General features: G+C 43.2%; 1 protein-coding gene across 2 annotated transcripts in view; it reads left to right on the top strand.

Moving 5' to 3' along the window:
- Positions 1–22,346, top strand: part of LOC139691172 (very long chain fatty acid elongase AAEL008004-like) — a 294,460-nt gene that overhangs the window by 186,390 nt on the left and 85,724 nt on the right. For both annotated transcript variants that reach the window (XM_071588893.1, XM_071588892.1), the window contains one exon: positions 20,041–20,231. In XM_071588893.1, the coding sequence (XP_071444994.1) occupies positions 20,041–20,231 (191 nt within the window). The remainder of the gene's footprint in view (positions 1–20,040; positions 20,232–22,346) is intronic.

The following is a 22,346-nucleotide window of genomic DNA, read 5'->3' as shown; positions in this document are numbered from 1 at the left end:
GACAACACTCTTTGTTTCCACTCACCAGTTTTGCTGATGAGTTGTGCACAAGTTGTTTGATGGGTCTCGGGAGCACGACTGCGCATGTTTTTTCATACATATTGTTTACACAATTAATTTTCTTAATTAGTACAATCCGAAAACGGCCAGGTTTCGGTCTTGACATCGGTTTACAAAGATGAAATAACGGACATCGACAAACATCCAGCCTTAGGTGTGGAAAACCCACCTGGACGGTGATCGAACCCGCGACTTCTGTCAGGTGAGGACGTTGCCTCGCCGCCACCGAGTCCGGGGAAAGCAATATCATCTTTTTTGTACCATTCTGGCTGCGTCGTTTGACGTGGGAGGGATACCGTTTGCTTTTATTTGGGCTGCCTCGTCCTTCCCAAGTCATTTACCGTGATCTCTCATCCGGGATCTCAAACCCATTCTCTTGTTCTCCACAGCTGAAGGGTATGCTTATTCGGTCGGGGAGGGAGGTTGGATTATGTTTGCGGACCTTGCAATCGGTGTCGTTTGCAATTCGTGGATTCTCATCCTTCCGGATCGCTTGGCACACGGGTGGCAGGCATATATTATATGTCGATCGATTCCCTTTTCCTCTCATCATTCCGGTGTAAAGGTCAAAAATCCATGCGTTACGTCATCTCCCTTGGGCCCGTGACGTGAAGTTGAAAGACCACTTCGGGGTCGGTGCCAGCTTTCATCCATCCGTCACCGAGACCTTTTTATTTTATTTAAGTGGCACACTGGAGCGGCGAGAGCAATGTCGTCGGCTCGCCTGTGGCGCGCGCCTTGGTACGGAGAATGGGTTAAAAGGGTTGTGGGAATTACGGAGGGAGTGGGAGAGTGGGTGGGGAAGGAGCGAGGGGCATATGAGACGGCGCTCGGCAATTCTTCGTGTGCTGCGGAGCGAGGAACTACTCCCCCGTCCCCCGAGTTAAAGAGTTTTGAGGCTGGGGCAAGGTCAAAGGAGCTGAGGAAATAGACCCTGGATAAGAGGAATGGGCCTTGTGTGCAGGACTAGTTGAATTTGTCGTAAAGCCTTCGCCGGTCGCGGAGGTGATAAACGATCGGAACAGGATGGGGGGACCTTCTGATTTCTGCCTCGCTTAGGGCTAATTATGACTAATATGGAAATGTGACAGTTTCCACATAGAATTCTCCGATAGGAAGTGCATTTTTATCGCTTCAGGCCGAGGGCAGCGGGAAATGGCCTTAGTATGGCGAGCCTAGCATCCGCTGCGCTATAGACAAGCTTAGGATTTGCGAGGTCTCTAAGCTGACTTTTTCGCGCCGTCAGTTTCCCGGTGTTTGTTTTCATTGAAGTTCCTACTAGTCGCATCAATCAGTAATAGTCGTTATTAGGAGAGGCGACTGACAGCTTAGGTCATGTGCGCAGTTAGGGATAGGTAAGTGATTTTGCAGGGGTAGGATTTTTCAGGCTTAATGGGTAAAGTTGAAGAGAGATCCGTCGTCGGCATTGAGCTACACTTAAAAAAGGGAGCAAAGGGGTCCAGAGTTTAAAAGGAAACACACGTAAGGATCGGGATGCCTCCGAAAAATTCTGTCATCGATGGGATCATTACCCTGGCTCCCTGTGCGGGAAGCTCTATTTATTAGGATTTTCAGAGTACAGGAGAGATGTTGACTATACTACCGGACAACAGGAACGAAGATACTGGTTTGTATGAGAAATAGGATAGATTAGGTGCCGGCGGGTGTGCCGGTATTTGAGATGTGTGAAGGTAATGTGTTTCGCCGGTTTGGGCTCCATGAGAGATTGAATGAGGGTCGAATCATCAAGAAGATAATATGGCAGAAGTATAAATAAATAAGTTGGGGGAATCTGTTGACCGAGAAGATCACGGGTGAGATCGTGGTGGAATAGGATTTCGAGAAGGGAGTTAATTTGGAAGCGTCAGGAACAGAAAAAAAATGTGTGAAATAGTTAATGAATGTGATGGAGGTGAAATCCGTTTGTGTGTGTGCACAGATGGCTCGGGAGACATTTGTGAAGGGAAACATTTTTGAAGCGACTTTAAACTGGCCTTTTTTCAATTTCCCTAACCCGGAAGAGTGCGCACGAGATTGGCCGACATTCTGGAATGTTTGAATAACTCAAGGCAAATAATTATTCTGGATTTTAATGTTGGACGGAAAAATCAGTCATTTGCGCCACGGAACGAGAAATGGCAACGATTATGCTGGTATTATCATAAGGTAATTACCGGTGAAGCCAGGTTTTTTGGATGGACATAGCTACCAAATAAATATTTTGTGATTCCTAAAAAAACACAATCCAGCAACCTACTCGATATCAATTCCATCTTCATCTCCGTGTACTTCATTCCTCCCTTCATCCCGTCCAACCTCCCTATCCTGCTGCTACCCTTTCCTCGTTTGCCTAACATTCTCCCTTCATACAGTTTTCAGCATCCCACTGCCGGCCAATACCCCCTTCATCCACTTTTCCTGCCTCCAAAGGATTTATCCCAACAAACCCCTCTCCTCGCCCACCATACCTAGTACTTCCTCATTTGTTTTCCTTTCGGTCCATTAGGTATATTAGATTGATATTTAGAACGTTTCAGTTGTCATCGTTATGGTGACAAATCCCCAAATTCGTCATTTTAGCTTTTGGGTCACGTGCAGCACTTAATTCCGGAGATGTACAAGAAATAAATTTACATCATTTCTAACAATTCAGTTAATTGAACTGGTGTAAACCAATGCCACTGAGTACCTCCTTTGAGTCTGGCAAATCCTGGATTAAAATAATAAAGTTTCCTAGAATTTTCTCGGGCGCGATGTTCAGGTTGGTGCCTCAAGACGACAGTCACAGAGGATGTTCTCAAATCTCTGGGAATAAAACCGCCAACCGTGCGTGTTGTAAAGTTGGGTGATAATCTTGTGAATGGTTGTTAAAATAAGCGTAAGGTGGGAAAAAAGCCTGATCAGGCTTCCCGTGACGAATTAAGCCGAGAATATTTTGCCTCGCGCAACAGCCGCTGCAGGAGTGCTCTCCGCCGAAAGTTACACCACCACACCCGGTGTTCGAACGAGGGTCTTTGGCATGGGAAGTCATGAGAAAAGCTTATTGGATCCTAAAGTATGTGAAAACGTTCGCTTTAATTGAACCCGCCCTTCAGAAGACGTGAAATCAACTTGTTAAACGTATCCGCGGATGCAATCGGGTGTACCTTCACCATTTATGGCCAAATGAGGGGATTAGCCCGAAAAACCTCATCGCTTTCCAGAGTCTAGTATCTTTCGGGTGAGTACTAATGTGCGTGCTGTTATAGTTATCCATGGCACATATTTTTTTTGGCTACGATAGGATGAGCGTTTAGTTGCGGCTGGTAAGATAACTCTAGCATGAGAAGCCATTTCAGGGACTATGAAGTGTGTTGTGGCCAGCAGCCGATTATTGACGTTAAGACATCCCCATTTTTTCCCAGTAGACCTGGAAATGAGCGCAAGCGTTGGCCGAGTTCTACTCAAACTCCGCGGAGGAAAATTCTGCAGCAAGAGTTCCGTACCATCTCCCGGCGTATAATTGCCGCAAGATCGTGGAATGAGGGAGTTCTGTTTTAATTATTAAACGCTGCCCTTTAAAGTAACTTTATTGAAACCCAAACCATTTTGAAACTTTATTTTTATAATTGTAATCTTGTGATCAGGAAAATAAACGGGAAAATAGGTTTTTCGTGCTCCCTAGTTCTCCGGATGGAGTCGGATAATTCCAAACCGCGAGTTTCATAACCGCGTAAGTCTTCTAAAGTGCTGCGTTTAAGGTTAAAAAAAGGTGGAACCCCGTCGGCGGCATTAGAACTCAAAACCTTGCATTTGGTAATAATTATGACTAAAAAATTTTTTTCTACGCGAGTCATCGAGATGCGGAGGGAAACGCATGTTGTAACCTATTTAGTTGGTTTAAAAAATTCAGAATATTGACATTTGTGTAGCGACGGTTGAATCTTTTGGTGGGGGTAAAAGGCGTGTGGTTTGCATGCATTGGCGTTCTAGTGCCGCAAAATCATATCATATTTTCTCCGCGTATTCAAGTCTATTGATTGATTCTAATCAATGTTGCATTCAGAATTGAATCCCACGTCACCATTTTGTAGTTTTAAATGCAGGGGATCGATAAAATGGCCGGGTAGCTAGTATTTCTGTCGAGGCGTAGAGATGTGTGGCAATGAAAAATGTGAATGCGAATCTGCGTATGTCAAATAATCTACGTGCTTCGCGGAGCACGAGGTATTTGATTCGCAATTCTATTTTTACTGCTACCTTTCTCTATGCTTCGACAACGACGTGGAAGTAGATAAGTTGAAGACGTCTCTTATAAATGATCCGGGTCTAATCCGTTCACTTCAGTTTTGAGACTTATTCATATAATTTATGCACACAAGCAGCATACCTTGAGGGATCTTACGATGACGAATTTTTAATAGTTAAAAAAGGAAGGAAGGATCTTCCGGTATCGCCCTCTAAGTAATTTTCGCCGATTCCGTAATCGAATCCGATTATAGTAAATTTATCTTAAAAAAGGAAGGAAGGATCTTCCGGTATCGCCCTCTAAGTAGTTTTCGCTGATTCCGTAATCGAATCCGATTATAGTAAATTTATCGATGGCGAAATATGGTGCGCTTCAAAAATTACCTTTGATTAAGGTGCTCCAGGAAGAAATTGTTGTTAGCCGCTTAATTAGTTAGAAATGCCAGTAATTTTCATTAGCATATAATGTTTGTTACAGGTGTGAAATAGGGGCGAAATACATGTTAGTTGGCAAATGTCTGTTGGTAGAACTTTCGATGAAGACGACGGCCCTCTCTCCATTTATACAAGGAGGAGCCGAGGCTGTCGCGAATCATGGAGTAATCGTGTGACGGCGGAGAAGAGGAAATGGGAAGCGCGTGATTAAGTTAACATTTTCGCCCCTCGTGCGGGGAACGGGAGGGGGTGTAGGAATGTGACACTCTGCTCGCGTTTGCTAGGTCACTTCCCGCCGAGCGATTTCTTAATTTTTGCAGGTTACTGCGTGGGTGGGGGGGGGGTGAGTTGTGGCTAGGGCGGGAAGGAGTCTTCTGGTGGAGGAGGAGAGGCGGTAGGGGAAGGACCTCGCGAATGAGAAAGAAGGGAGAGATTGGGATGTCGGGGAGAAGACGGTCTCGCGAGGGGCATAGAGGGTGGGCGGCGTCGACCTTGGGGGGCACGTAGGCACAATACCGTTCCCTTGGACACGGTCAGCGCGAGGCGCGACCCTCCCCGCTCCGAATCCGTCCCGTCTTCCGGCTTGCGGGCGCGAAGTGCGATCGCCGTCTGCCGTGGAGCATTCCATGAGTAATTCAATCATGAGCAGTGCGATTGTCTCTCCTCCCCCCAATACCCCCAGCGGTGCTGTTTCCTAAGGAATGGACTCTGTTCACTCTCTTACCAAGGGAAATAGATGGTTTCCTACAAATGTTGTAGGAATTCTGGTGCCTGACGACTTGATGTGAACCGGAGATATGTACAGATGTAATGCTAAAACGGTGGAGATGGAGCAAGCCAGGAATATGAACCGGGAAAATGATCACGCTGTGCGGTACGATGTGTTTTTCTTCAACCATTAAGAGCTTTGCAATTACTTCATCCGCGAAGTTGTTCGAATGTTCGCACTTAACGGCAATGGAGGTAGTTAATGCTGCCGGACTTCAGAGTAAATCAATTAAAGGGAATTGTTTTCTGGATTGAGCGTTTTAAGTGGGTCTCCTGAAACGCGGCGTGATGGCCAGGAGCTCCACGCGTTGTTGAGGCACACAACTGGTGATTAAATTTAATGGAGGATAGGAACTGATTGTGAAGTTGAATTTTAAATAAGAAAGAAGGCGAGCACATTTGATGATTTCGCCGTTCGGGTTCTTTGGCATTCGTTTTCTTCACTTGATCAAATCCCCTTAACTGTTAAACAATCTCAATGGTTCCTTTGGAAATGTTAACCATTTATGTATCACATTCTATAATACTTGCACTTAAGAAAAGGGAATTTCCTTTTCAAGATCAAGCAAGTAATGTGCCTCTATTGCTCGAGGAATCGAGTTAGGTATCCTAACTCGTGAAATTGGCGAGAGACTACACTCATCCGATAATTATCTTGGAAGTTGTACTAATGCTGTCGGGTGATATCTTTCCTGGCAAGATTGTTTTCTAAAAAAATTGGATCGTGAGGCTTCCAAGTAACAGCAATAGTTTGCGCAGCCTTCACTCAGATCGCACCCAATCCCGATGCGCCCCGAACCCTCCCCCTCCTCCTAGATGACCCTTCACCCCGACTGGGTGGCGAAGATGCACCAGAGTGACCCAAATGGTGTTGGACCCAAGGGGAAGGATTCCGGAATGGGGAAACTTGTGGGGGCCCCGACTTCGCTTCCATTCCGCTGGGCACGAGTTGGGGGCGTTTCAGGGTTGAGGGGAAAGAAAGGGGTGGAGGTAGCGTTCGGGGTGGTCAGTATTCCTCGCGCTCCGATGCACCGGCCTCACTGGCTTTCGCCGTCACCGTGGGCCAAGTTTTTTCCCCGTCGGCATCGACCCATGGTGCTACCTCTCATGTTCTCAGCCTTCCGCATATCTTCTTGGAAGCCTGCCGTTTATAAATTCGTAAATTATTCGGCAAGTAACCCAGTTAAACTAATGAAAAACAAAGATATCGCTGGAGAGAATCATGATTCCTTATCCATAGTGAACCACCTAATTACGCAAGGTTTATTTGCTAATCAAACATTTTTTCAATCAAATCAAACAAGTCGTTGTAGTATCGCACACTCTAAATTCGTAACTTTTTCTCCCTCTAGCTTTTTCAATGGTGAAGACAAATAGAATGGTATCAGGAACACCATCTTTTGTTATACTCACAGACAAATATAGTCGGGAGCAAAATTTTCCTTTTTCAAATTCCTAGTGATCCACTACCCTGATACAAATATCTAACTTCATCGACGAGTTTGTGGCACAAATATTATAACGACCCTCTCTTCTCTTTACGGTTGTTTCCTTCGAATTGGTTTGCCATTAGAATAATCCCATAATCTTTAATTGCCGTACCTGAAGTGTATACTATACGAGTATATATTTCTATGATGGAATATAAATTCATATTTTGTTTTGATGATCCCTTGCTATTCAGTTCCCTTCTCATTTTCTTTTGTTATTTCGCTGTGCACAAATAGTACTTGGGTACCGTTTCCTGTTCATGCGCGTGTAGCACCTAGACCTGGCGTTGGGCTAATGTCTAGTACGTTCAAAATTGAGGGTTGACTAGTGTCACCTTCGTGGAAACAGAGTGACTTTCTGGATATTAAATCTCCCTGAGAAACCATAGGCGGCACTGGGAAGCGATCTGACCCATCCACTCTGTTATGTGAGTTTACCGCGCCGAGTAGCTTTGGGCGATTTTAGCTCCGCCCTCACTTATCGAACCGACCTTAAGGGATGCTTTCTATCGTGGTATCTTGATTATTACAAATTTAATCTCTTGGGTAATTCGTAAGGATCTCTTTAGCAGGGATGTTGAAAATGTATTATTACCCACATCGTAGGAGAGATTATGTCACTAAAATTATAGAGATCAAGTTTAGAACAGATTTGAGATGTCATTTTTCCCCGAACGACAAGGGATCAGTATAACATATTCGGGTTATATTCGGGTCAAAATAAGTCTGGTGTGTATTCACCCCCTGCCACACACCCTAGCAGTGGCTAACAGGGTACTGAAATAAATAAATAATTATACCAATGTGTGAGTTGATATCATTCTCTTTTCTCACGAGGGTTTGGGCGGCAGGAGAGGCGCGCTGTGAAGGATCAATCCACTGAAAGTGAGATTCGTTTGCCTAGCGTCTAATTGTCGGCAGACTACACCATCGCCGACTCGAGAATGGATTTCCGAATGCCGTTAGATTACTTCGTCTACGGGGAAGGGGGGGGGACGTCCATTAACCGCGAGATGAATCGTCACCTCAGGCCGCCTCTGTCCTTAGTCGTTTTTTTTTTCGCCTCGCTTACTTTCGTCTACGGCTCGATTTCGCACTGACCGTCGACGGTGGAGGAGTTAGCAAAATAATCGCTACTTTTCCCGGCGGAAGAGAGGCACTTATCGCACGACAGTCACGTGGATCAGCGGTCGGGTCTCTACAGAGGGGCGTGGGAAAATTTGCGAAGTAGGTGGTCCTGCCGCAAATAGACGCGAAAGAACCTCGACACATGGTAATGAGAAACCCCTCTTTGAGTGCGCATCGTATCAATCCAGTGGGCAACTTCCGACGGTTGAGGACATTCGACCAAGAGTGTTTGTTTCTTCCATCAGGAGTCGTGGTAGTAGTTTCCCGGTTCACTCTAAACCCCCCCCCCCCTCTTCAAGATCTTCAAGAGCTTTTCAAGGTGGCTAAACCAATGTATCTCGTTATCGTCCACAAAATGAATTATTCAAAGGACTTGTTTTTATATTAAAGGGAAATGAATTGAAGGTTTGTCATGCAGTTAAATTATGACTTAAGACACTTCCGTGAATTAATGGGTTTAAGTGTGGCAAGATATGGGACACTAGTGTGTCAGGTGGGCGTAAAACCGTTTATAATCTAAGTCGCTTCAGGGCTGGATCCTAAATCCGACTGTCCGTGCCGAATATGGCGAATTTCTCCTCATGGCTCAGTATGTCCCCAAGGCTGAGATGTCGCACTCGCCGCGGACTTCCAATTAATGTGCTGGCTGTTTGCTTGCCCCCGAACTAATTGCCAAGTAGGCTGAGCAAACGCGATTTTCATCTGGCGAAAGAACCGTGAATGAGTTGAAGGGACAGATGATCAAGTCGGAATTCGGGAGGGCCTAAAAAAAGCGGGATTTCTCGTTAACTCGTTTTCATTAGTTCATTCTCCGTATTCGTTTTCGAAGTACACATTTGGTGTTTAATGTCTGAATGATTTCGTTGAAGCCATTTACGCTTGCTTATTTTATGCCAATCTTCTTAAAGCGTATACTTCCCCATCTCTACTCAGTGTGGAAGGTAATAAAAATTCGCGTTTCAAATGTATCTTGTGATGGTAAGATTTGAACTCATTTTTGTTTTGTTAGCCTGAAAATTACTGTTTTTTTCAAAAGATTTTATTGATAATTTCAGGCGAAAGTATCGGCGTGGAACTGTTAAACGGAACCTTGCTTCCGTTCAGCCTCGTGGTTTTCCATGTAAATCATTGTTTTTACCCCTTATAAAACAGAGTGGTGGTGGTTCTTCAGTCCGTGTCCTTGGGTGGAAAATGGTTGGATGATTGCTTGTAATATATTTTTATTTTTAATGATAATTATTTCGGGAGAATAGATCCGATGTGGAACTGAAAAAACCGGAAGTTGCTTCCATGCTGCCGTACTTTTTACAAAAGCTGTTTATTCCCCTTTAAAAGCAGAATATTATGGCCTTTCTGCTGCCAGCGTCCTTGCGAGCAAAATGATTAGTTGATTGGGCATAATGTGCCGGGCTTCTGCGACAATTTCTCATTCTTCGATGGCATCTAAGCATAACTAAAATGACAGGGTAATTGGCCTCGCTGTCTGTCTAGTGACAGTCGATGCGAGTTAACTGGATGAAATTTGGCAAATCGCTAGCGCAAAAATATTTCCTTGACCGGGATTTGAACGCCGGATCTTTCGACTGGCCGATGCTTTAACCACTTGAGCTATCGAGGAAACGTAATTTACAACGAAATATGCGGGGGGTTTATGCAACCAAGTGCCCCGATTCTTTGGCCAAGAGATGGCGTTATACATACTATATGTGTTGGTGTAAATATGTAGATATGTATGTATGTATATACATGTATATACACACAAATATATATATTATATATATACATATATATATATATATATATATATATATATATATATATATATATATATATATATATATATATATTTTCAAAACTGTTAAGGAACTGCTAGTGTTGGTAAATTCTACTGCCACTTAACCTGTCTTTGTTTAAAAAGCGATGGCTATTAATTGTACAATAAGGGGCGCAAATTATATGTTTTTAAGTGGCCTGTTACTAAAATTTACAGAAGGTTCCTCATGGTAGTTAGTATTTTTAATAGGATGTGCCCGATTACTTAAAGATAATAAATCTAGCCGCTCGCCAAGTGATAGGACGTTCCATTGTCCTGCGTATTCTAACGATTTCTGAAGTTGTAGGTGATTGCGGGCGGTAGAACCAGGTGGCGTCGTCCTCTAGCCCTCCGTCGATTGAAAGCAGTGCTTTGTATGACCCCTCGCGAACAGATAGTACGGAAGTAACTTTATTTCCCAAGTGCAGCAGAATTGATCCTCTCTTTGGGGCTGAATGACGTTAGTGATCGGTAGCATTAGTTTATCGATCTATCCTTCGCGTGGAGGGGATTATCTTGTGAGCGCTGTACGAGTGGGTACTGCCGACTGTAGCTAAGGTGACATTACTGCAGGGCTTGATATACTTTGACAAAATTCCAAAGAAACTGCGGGAGATGCCGCGACAGTAACTTTTAACGGAGTCATCCGCCTATGTGTATTTCAATGCAACAATTTCAGAGTGTAAAAATCATTCTCCAGTCAAGGCGAATGATTTTTACACTCTGAAATTGTTGCATTGGTATACTTTGGCTAGCATTGAAGTCGGCGGTCGCTGTGCTCGTAGAGAGTCGAGATGGTTTTACTCATATTTCTATGTTAAACAGGAGAAATGAATCAAAGCACCTTGAAGTGGAACCTGTTCCTTTCGAATGAGAACCTTTTGAACGTTTTTATTTTTTACATGACAATTCATGAGTAAAACAATTGATTAGAGCGCAACACTGCTGTCAAACATTGTGAATGAACTTGGGATACGTTATGATAATACTAGACCCGGTGGAATCGACACCTTAATGCCCGGTCTACTGGAGGCAGAAACCAATGACAAGGCACCTCCGTAACTTTACTCTTTAATTGACAATAACTCTATTTCCGTATATGAATGGAAATGTGTAGCGTAAATTTGCACAGGTGTTAAGTCAACAGTTTATTTATGAAATTATAGTTTTCTGAAAATTTCTTTAGAAAAATTAACAACTCTATTTATAAAAATTATTCAAGTACTAAGGATTCTCTGATGAATCAAAGGAAAGTAAGTTCTTGGTAACTAAATGTTCCATTCGTCATCAATCGAGAAATGGTGAAAAATGTCCCAAGACACCCATGATTAGCAATTTAATGCCATCAAACTGCTACCATATACCAGAAAATAAGCGACATTGGTACGGTTTTCATAGCATCTTTTCTGACTGCGTTTATGTCACTTATAATGACTACAATTAATGACTAAGTGTTTTCGTTTATTTCGAGTTTCTTAATTGGAAGCCCCGTCTCTCAAAATTGTTGAAATTGACTGTGCACGGTGTGAGGCCACGAGAAAAATGGTCACGGATGTTTTTGAGAACCAAGCGCACTTTTACTTGTTAATTTTCTACTGTGCAACCAATTCCAAGCCATTTGATGGCATAGCGTTTGTTAACCATTGTTTTGTGTATACGAGCAGGACTCGGGGACGGTTAGTGACGCTGGACCCAGATTACTTAGCTCGTTCTAACTTTAATCTCAAGATATATGTGCGATATTTTACCCGAAACTTCGTCAGATATATCGAACCATTTCAATGGCTTTCTATACCCATCAAGAATCGGTTGAGCAAAATATTAATGAAGCCGAAAATTCTTTAGTCGTACTACAAGGATTTAGCAATCATTTTTGTAATGTATAATAATTTAATTCACAGTTGCTTTTCATGTTCCGTGTATCGAAAATTTGGAAACATCCTCGGAAAGAAAAGCTGTAGACTCGGAACTGATTGATGGCAGTTTGAAAAAAAAGTCGCGCGAACTTGCAGCTCGCCTGCAATCCATACGTATGAGACGAGTTCACCGTTTTATCGGTCGCGTAAGCGTGGAGACTCCCGCTCATCCCCGTTCACATCGGCGTTCTTAGGGGCGAAGTAATTGAGTGGGCCTGATGTTAGCCTTCTAATCGCTAGGTCCTGAGTTCGTATCTGGGTAATGCAATCGAAAACGCAAATTTGATTATCTGGGTAACATAAGTTCTTGGAAACCGCACAGGTACGATTGTGCATCACATAGTGCTCATTTTTTCATTCTCTCATTCCCATATTGTGGAGGCATTTAATTTTGTTTTATTGTCAGATTAATGTGTAATAAGCGTATATGTGGTAGGTGCTTAATTGATTTACCTCCAGGCAGTAATTGCAAGTTTAAACATATTCAGTTCGCCTACGGCAACGTGGACTTAACATTTGGCTCGACATTAAAATTTTCGTTGGTGTATGTTCACTCCTTGCCACACACCTTAGCGGTGGCTTGCTGGGAACTAAAATAAACTTACAAAAGAAATACACAATGATAGTGAAGGAAGTTTCCTCACCCTCCCTGTAATCCAGACCTAGCCCCAATGTTACTGTTTCCTGTTCCCGAATGAGAAGAACTCGGGTGAGAAGCATTTTTCATCATCAGAAGCAGGCATAGGCTAACTGAACGTGTTTCAACTTTCAACGTCTTCCAATGACGCAGTACTGGTGTCAAATCGATGAAACTTGTTCAACATGTACGCTATGCATAAATTAAAAATATAGCAAAGTTAAATTTTTGCCCAAAAATTATGCGAATAAACAATGTATGATGGTTTACAATGTATGCCGTGTGTTGAGATCGCAAAGAATCAGCTAGCCAATATTCGGATCTGTTGCCTACGATGACGCCGCTCCCGTCAAAGAGTCCCTTCGCTTGTTGTCGCTCCATCCAAGGCGTCATGCGATCCGCTCACACGGCCCTTCAACTCTTTCCTTTCCTCCACTTCATCCAAGCTGGTGAGGCGTGGTCGTGTGAGCGTGATGCATTTCGATATCTCTCGTTATCGTGGAACCACTTAGCTCACTTCCTGCCTCTTTCTAACAGCTCTTTCCCTCGCGTAATATGATTCTTGGCACTTTATTTCCACCGAAAGCGGCGGTTTGTAAAAACACGGAAAAAAATAATCTACCCCCGGTTTCAAGATTAGCCAGTTACTGCCGGCTTTTGTCCCTGATCGTACTTGACTCTCTGACGTCACCGCAAATCGAACTAATGTTTTAGTATTTTGACGGAATCATCGTCTAAAGTAACTAATTTCTCCGCTCTCTAACCCTGGCCATCACTACCGCCTCAGTCGAGTGACGCGGCAGTTTAGAAGAAGGGATTTTTTTTCCTGCCACCGTGTTTGGTTTTATCGTACTGAATTGATACATACACACATACTTTCGGGGAAATAATCTCCGTTGCCGACAGTTATCGAGGAAAAAGCACCCTGCCCGCCTTATCCAGCAGAATATTTCCTTGGCTTTACTTGTGCACTTGCGGAAAAGCGTTTATTCCGCGTTAGCCTTGGTAATGGGCGCTGCAGTTCCTTGATTATTTAATATATTCAGTTATTATTATATTTTTATCATATGGCTTGCTTTTCTGGAAACGTTTCCACCTTTACCACCATGACTTCAGCTTCGATCGTGAATATTCGCTCGAAGTGAAATGAATAAGGAGGTTATCCTGGCATCTCTGCATGATTGTGCACATTTATCGTAAAGAGCACAGACGACGATAATCAAAATTCTGGGATACCGTTTTGTCATACGACCACTCCCAATATGCTACTTTAGTGATATTTTCGGTACTTGCGCTGAGATACAGGCTCACATTTTTCTGAGGGATCGGTATTGATACCGATTCATCGGGCTTTAAATTGAGGCCATGGGGTTCGTGATTTCCTGACGTCATCCGTTGCGTAATGTCACCGCCCACTCCTCTCTCGTCCGCCACCACGGATGAAGAGAGCAAGAAGTCAGCTCCGGTCTGCACGGCTCGCTTTCGGTGGCTCGGCGGCGTGATGCTGGCCGGCTTTAAGTCACATACAGCCAGCCGCCCCTTGGGAGCATCTAACTTCGGGGGATCGGAGCGTCCGGCCGTCACGTTCGCCCATGACGTGCGTGTCATCTGGTCGTAATATTCTTTTTATCGCTTCGTCCCGATCCCCGACGCTTGCCTTTAGTCCCCCGCCGCTTTACGAGAAGAAAGGATGAGTGAGGTGCGATCGGTTCCTCTAAGGTGTACCGAAGATGTGTGTAGCTCCGTCCACCCTCGCTTCATTTATTTTCACCCTCGCTCTCAGTTTATGAGTGGGTCGGTGGTTAATTTTTGAAGGAGAAAGGGATACAGTGTTTCTTCACAAGTTGTTTTCCCTTATACCTCGGTCAGTACTTAATCTTAGCTAGTTAGGGTAAGGTGTGAGTGACATTGGTGGCCAACTTTTATCGATATTTCATGATCATAGGCTATGAATTTTAGTGCTGATCAGTAACAGCGCTTAAAGTTATCTGTACCTATTCCTTGGTTTTCCATTGATTCTTTCAATATTTATTTCAGTGGTCCGAGCCTTACGTAATGAATTCTTGACCTCTTATTTCCATAATTACTTCGGTATACGCGGAGGTTTCAATAAAATGCCCTGGCAGTTATCATTCCTTACGTTCATCCAGTATTAGATGTCACCGAAACGTTCGAAAATAGAAGTAATATTTTTGATGCAGTTAGTCTCAAAACGACGTCTCCACCGAAGGGGGAGCAATACCGTTTGCCGCCGTCCTAGGGATGGACATCTTACAAAATATTCAAAGGTTTATTTCTTTTGTGGGATAAGAGTTCTCCGAATCGATGACCAAATTACTTTAATTTTGACAGTGAGATCAAGTTAGTCCACGCTTATTGATGATTAGTGTACTAATCGACAAATCATTAAACTGTTCGTTTAAATATCTTTTAGGAATGCGTAATTAGCTTTTGAAACGCCGCGGTAATGCTCAATATTGCAATGCCCCGATCGACTTTGAAGTCACTAAAAAACTGCTTTAGCCGTGAACTGCTATATCGTATGAGAACAACTCAGTTTTAAGGTGCGTGTGTGTGATCCATAACATTATGTATTATATATATATATATATAAATATATATATATATATATATATATATATATATATATGTATATATATATATATGTATATATATATATATATATGTATATATATATATATATATATATATATATATATATATATATATATATATATATACACACACATACACAGCCGTTTTTGAGAGCGATGGATAGCAGCAATACGGAAGCATGATAAGTATGCTATGTGCGTTAATTTCGGCGGCGGTGACGTGAAAACGCTAAATATGTATGAAATATTCCCGGCGTAAAAATAAAGGGAGATAATGCTAATTTCCCTGTTCCCGCTACCACCCAAAGGGTTTTCCTTCTATTGTTGCCGCCGCTCCCCTCTCGCGTCCTCGCGGGCCTCTCCATCGGTCTCCTCCCCTCCGCCTCCAAACCACCCCGCGGCCGTCCTAACCGCCGACGCACCTGCCCACGCTTCGCGTTGCTGCGGTTTGGCGAGAATTGGAGCGGCGGTTTGCTCCGGGAGAGGGAGCAACAAATGGTACTTGCCGGCCGCCGCCGCGGGGATTCGATAAGCGAGCGTGGCCGACCGGAGATCCTCTCCCCTTCCTCACTCATCCCATCCCCCTCAGGCCCCTCGTACTCGGCGATAGGAATGGGAGGGCCCGATGCTCCGGATCCCCTCCGCAGGGCGGAGGCTGTCGGTGAAACATCCCGCTTCGCTTTCCGTGTTTCTCTCATCGCTTTTGATTTGTTTTTTATTTGGACTTGGCTCCAAACCCCCCCCCCCCCGCGAGTCTGGTGTGGTTCTCATCCTTAGGCGAATTGACATTTAAAGCCGTTTTTACGACGCTCATATGGGTAGCTGAAAATCGAACTGGACTCAGTATAGGTGCTGCTTCCTTTACGACGATCCTCTTCAACCGTGGGTTCGGTTTCGGGTCACAAAAAATTTTCGCACGACCCACGAGGGCTTTTAATCAGGGTAAAAATGTTTTGGGTCGATCATTGTTCGCATTACGACCAGTAGAAGAATACATTCCGTAAATCCATCTCCAAGTCGACGAAGGACATGAGGGCAGATAATGATGAGAAACGAGGATGTAGGTATACAGAGGAGATGAAGGAAATGGAACGGCTATAAGGAAAAGAGGTACATTGTTTGACACACCTTGAAAAATAATATTATGCTTAGCTATGTACCTAATAGAAGGGGAAATAGAAAGGAAGGCCAAGCGGGGAAGGTCGAGGGAGGGCTGCGCAGTAAATAGGGATGCTAGACGGAGGACTTATCAGGGAGGAAGATTGATAGCCCTAGAGTTGGAAGTGTGGAAGGCTGCAGCCAATCAATCTGCGGATTGAAATACCGATGGTGATGCCCTGCATCCTTACTTTCAATAGACATAAGTAGATTTCATTTGAGAGACTTTGATGTCGCCTGTATTAAACGAGACTATTGTCTGTCTGCGTCTGCTCATGTGCAAACTCAATCGTTTTTTAAGAGGGTGGTCACTCCGTCGGGAATATCGAGAAAAGTTGAGGATGACCCAATTTGTTTCAAAATAGGGGGTGTTGGCAATCGTGAAAGAAATACTGTGATATGATATGCGAATTGGGAATTCCATCAAGATGACCACGATGGTACTTTTGGCCGTGAGACAAGGTAGCGTTCGGAATATGTCGTCGCCCGGGGCCTTTAAGAAGGTACTGACTTGGTGCGCTCTCCCGATCGTGGGGCCTATTTGATTACCCTTTTCTCTGCGTAGCCTCATTAATCTACAAGAGGCTATTTACGTATTTAACGACTTTATTTGGGCGAGGTTGAGACGAAACGTGTACGAAGAAATAATTTACGTAGCAGTTGACTCATAGAATGTGAAGACCACCGGTGGAAGGCGTTGGCATAATCGTTTTAAATCGCAGCGGTAGCATCTACCAGACGAACGATTCTGAGAAACGATAAAACTCGATAAACATTTGTCAGATGTTACTCGGAACATAACGCACGTGTTCGCAATATGTGTTGTTGGGAAGGAAAACTGCTCGGGCCCAGTCCGCTATTCCCTTGTGGTCCACCGCGACCCCTCTGGGACAGCCTATCACCAAACATGGAATTAGAGGATTAATCTTCACACTCAAGGCTATGCAGACCAGACATTGAGGGGCATTGGTCATATGGGTGTACAGTTTCTGTAAACATGATACACCCTACTTAGTCACTGCCGCATTATGCTAAGTATCACGGGGAGGATTAAATTTGAGGCGAATGAGTTGATGGGTCGTGGGGTTTACCGTGGTCTTTGCTCATCTATTCGATTTGGGTGGTCTTCCAGCTGTTGCAAGTGCAGGAACTCGGGGGCGCACCTTCGACGGCGAGGGGAATGTTTCCAAATGCAAACGGATCTGCGCGCGTGAGTGCATGCACAGGCGGATATTTTTCTCGGGGATCGATGTGTGGTCCTCGGCCTCCGGGGACGCTTTCGTTTTCCCGCGCCTCGGGTGTGGGTTTTTTTTCGGGACGGAAGGAGGATTGCTCGACCAAGGAATGCGGTTAGTTAACGGGGAAGTCGATTGGTGGTGCTGAGAGGAAACGACTGTTCTTTTTTATTCGGATTTGGGTTCTGCGTTTTCGTCAGTTTCGTGGAGAATGGCGTGCATTAGTTGGTACATGTTAGATGAACGGTTTGCACCACATCCCTGGGTGAATTTTGGAAGTGTGCTGAAAAGCTCCGTTCAGAAATCCATTTTGAAACAGACAAATCGATTCCACCTTCCCCACTATTCCTGAGTTCGTCTTTTTTTGTGTGTTCCTATCCTACGTGTTCGCCATTTGGCGAGTTTTCATGCTTGAATATGTGTTTATAAATATATTTATTGAAATGTATATATATATATATATATATATATATATATATATATATATATATATATATATATATATATATATATATATATATACATTTCAATAAAATTATATTCACATCATATATCATTTCAAGAAATGTACATATATGTATATATATATATATATATATATATATATATATGTGTGTGTGTGTGTGTGTGTGTGTGTGTGTATATGAATATGTGTATATATATATAACCGGTTCTTCTGCTGAAGGGCCGCCTCCATCGTACGAAGCAGTCGTGTTTTCCACGACTTTCAGTCCTCCTCTCTGTAATGCTATTTCTCCGATGACAGGAATGTAGGTGTCCTTAATGGTGAAGTACTTCATATTTAATTAAATATTTGCGAAATATTCTGTCAATGAAGTATACCATGGAGATGAAGGGGAATACGCTTCTTAGAAGATAGATTAGTATGCTTAGCTTCCAAAATTGACTCTTTTCCTCAGCCAAATTTGTAATACGTCCATTGAAGTCATGACATAAGTTGAAATTTATTTCCCACTACATGTTGAATATTAAATAAGTATTTATTTAGTTTCTTGTCTTGACCTATTTTTTATTTATGGTACTTTTCTTCCGGTTATCTTCGCCTTAATTCGTGAACTTACATCGTATCCCAGTGAAGCATCCATGACTGATTTGAACGTTATATCCGAAATCTTTTTGTTTTGTACATTTCCCTGAAAGGGCTCAAAATCATTTGCCTAAAATGCAATTAAATATCCATATTAGTATTTTGGTCGATATCGCTCAATATAACGGAAGTCCATCGAATTAACTTATTGGATTACTTGCATGATTTTGATCCAGGAGATTGAGTTTTGTGCATTGCCAGTGAGAACGAGGGATATAAGCAAATGCTCGTCGATTTGCTGGTAAATGGCGCAACAATTGACGAAATGTTAAGGAGCACTACGTTATGCATTTCTGCCGTCGAGTGGGAACATTTTGTTGGGTGGTGAAGATGAAATCCTCGTTATTGTTTCCCATGCCTCCATATGTCCGCTTGTTTCGGAAGTAGTGTTGGGATAAAAATATTTTCAAAGAACGATCCTGGATCTGCCGTATGTTTGCATTCAGAAAATTAGGCGTGTTTCGGGAAATGTGAAATGGATGACTAGGGAGGAGCGAGTGGCAGGGGGTTTACATGGAGGGTGTTTTTGGCACCCCCGCGAGATGCATAAATAATGTTCCTGGGAAGAACACGATCACCAAGTGCTAGAGCGTATCTGGACCTTTGCCTCGTCACCATGAGCGGGGGGTGCGTCACAGAGGCTATATTTTGATTAATATCGTATCGCTTTTCATTAATTGCGTGCACATTACGGTACAAAATTTATTAACGGCTTCGCAAAGGGTGCGTTTCGCATACACCAGCATTTTCAGTAATAAAATGAAAGATAGCACTCACTGCACATTATTTTTAAAAAAATTAAAAATCGTAAGTTTCTCCCAAACCTTAACGTTGTATTTTCGAATGGTGTAGAGAAATGAGTTCTTAAAAAATGTGTAGAAAAGGACATACCACAAAGAGAATTAAACTATCACGTTGAACATAACATGAGAACATATGTTCATAATGCGGTTTGATTGTATACGCGGTGGCGATTTGGAAAAGCTGGCCAATGTACATGTTTATAATATTCATGGCTGTTCAAGTGTAGGGGGGGGGCTCCTTCTCGCGTTAGTAAGGCCTCGCGTCGTATATACGCTTTGGAAACCTGATAACCACTAAATTTTTCCCCAATAGTTAATAGTAGCTTAAAATGAAATGAACGTTGAATTCCCGTTTTGGAATCACCCCAGTGTTTTCTTGCGCATCGCCATTTCGGTGTTAAACTACAATCAAGCATCCGCTTGAGGAAGTGTTTTTATTTTTTGGATAACCTTACCGATACAATGTACGATGGAAATGGAAACGGGTGTTTAATCATTATTTATCGCATCAAAATTGAGGATCATTTGGCATACTGGCACTGTTTATATACGGAGTTGATTTTGATGCTAGATATCGTTGCACCCAACGAATCTCGAATGTTCACGTTTACTGCAATTCAGTAACTTATCTTTCTTCTCTTTTTCAGACCCACGGGTGAATGGGTGGTCCATGATGAGCTCGCCGTTCCCGACGCTCTTCATCTGTCTGGGATACGCGTACTGCGCCAAGGTGCTCGGGCCGAGGATTATGGAGAACCGGAAGCCATTCGACCTGCGAAACGTTCTAATCGTGTACAACGCCGTCCAAACTGTATTCAGTCTCTGGCTCTTTTACGAGGTGAGTGCCCGTCATCGATAGTCGGATCAAATGCGAAAAGAATTTGCCTAATTCTTCGTTGCACTGGTCAACCAGTTGGGAGTTCACGAGGATCGAAGTCCTCCTTTAACGGGAGGAGAAATTGTGGAAGGGTAGGATTTGCGGATTGGTAGTTTCAATTGGTTTTTCTTTGATTTGAGCGATGGGCTCTTCTGCTGATGGAGGAAATGTTATGAAATTTAGTGTGATTATCAGTGGCCGGATATCATTATTTCTCCTGATTTTGTTTTGTAATAGGCGTCAGAGTTGACTTTTTTGCGTGGCATTTTTCAGCCCCGATTCAGTCTCACATACGGCCGTTGGAATTTGTTTGGAGGAAACGTAGATGAATTTTATCCATCAATTACCTCCTCACTCGTATATACTTCACACTCGAGTGAAAAGGTAAGCCTATTTATATTTTAGTGCGCACCAATGCCTAACCGTTATGCAGATTCTCTAAATAATGTTAAAGAACAAAAGAAAACATTTCTCTTCCCATTCCTTGATGTAACACGAAGTATCAGACAATTACATTAATTCAGTTTTGTTAAGCCAAAAAGGCGACGATATTAGAAGTAATACGTTATCTTCTTGGAACAAACCCTCCTAAATTCTTCCGTTAAGTTTTGAACAAAGCATGCTAATACTTGTCTGTTACGAGTAGGTGCTGAAAGCGTTTTCTCGTTGGTCGTATTTTTGGTGTGTATTTCTTCAAAGAATCCTTATCCAAATGCTCTCGTACCAGCGCTGCGTAAATAAACTGAAGTTTTGAGTATGAAAACTCTACGCATGTCAAGTCAGCCACTTCTTTTCTTAGAAGACTTTAATTTTTTGAAGGGGTCCACCCACTTTCCTGTATGAAAAGAGATAATTCATGGGTAACCGAGTTGCAGGATTCGGAAGGGGGGGAGCGGACGGAAGCGGGGCAAAAAGACACAACCGAGTGGGGAAGGCAGGTCAAGGTCGGGGTGATGGAAGAAAAACTTTTAGCGTTGTGGGAATTCGTTCCAGTGGGGCCATGCTGTGTCATAATGCGCCTGGGCTTGCATCTGTATAGAATGGGTCCGTATTGCGTTTGATCTCGCAGCGGATGTAGCTCATGATTTTGTTGCATTTATTTTATTCTAGCGTGAGCGAAAAACTATTACCTTGAACACTTCTGTGACCGTTGTAGGGGATATGTACTAAGATTAAAGTAATCAACCAGGGAGATTTTTTGGTTCTAGATTCAGCATGGCCGGAAGATCATATCCTATATAAAAATCCACGCAGCTTGAAAAACTCATTCGGCGACAAACCCTTAAGAGCCTTTGATTAATTAGGAATTAGTTTCGATTCATGATTAGTGTTGGAAGGAAATGCTTGTAGCCATTGTTTGAAGTTGAATGTGAACAATTGCTAGGAGGAGAGTTTCTGAATTCATGTGTTTCTCGCCCTTCATCAATTCTGATTTCAGTAATCCGTTGACGTTATTCTGAGACTTGTTACTCTTTGCTAATACTAATAAGACGTAATATTTGAACCTAATTTAACCATTCAGAATTAATTCTGATTCCCTCTGGACGAGATTATATCATTTAGTTTGGAGGAGGAGGTCGCTGAAGTAGAACTTGTGGTAGGATTCTCCATTCTGTTCGAGTCATGTCATGTTTTAGAAATATACTGTATGGCACAACGCTAGCCGGGATCCCGGCTTCAAAAGCGGGCAATTTCTCAAGATATCAATGGTAAAAAAGCCCGAATTTTTTCGGAAAGCCACAGATGGCCCGGGTCCATTCCCAGAATGCGTAAATTTCACACGCGTTGGGCTCGCAGTACACACGATGTGGTCCTCCTCCAATCAAACCAACCTTGGCGGTCGAAAACTGCGGTCAGGTTCTGGTGCGGCCGTGTGCCGGTTAAGTTTTTTCATTTGTTGTTGCCAATCTTTCTTCGGAGGAATTTGGATAATTCCCGAAAGACGGAAACGATGGCCGCAGGGAAGGTAATTTGCAGCGCGTAGATTTAATCTATTTTCCTAGCCTCCTGAGACATTTTTCTTCCCGATTCGAGGACGAGTGATGGTAGCTCCCAGTTGCGAAAAAAACTGGATCG

The sequence above is a fragment of the Hetaerina americana genome, unplaced genomic scaffold (assembly GCF_022747635.1).
Source record: "Hetaerina americana unplaced genomic scaffold, ioHetAmer1.1.p SCAF_30, whole genome shotgun sequence".
NCBI classification, from domain to species: domain Eukaryota; kingdom Metazoa; phylum Arthropoda; class Insecta; order Odonata; family Calopterygidae; genus Hetaerina; species Hetaerina americana.
Note: the sequence above shows the minus strand (reverse complement) of the source record. Positions and strands in the feature narration are given on the sequence as shown.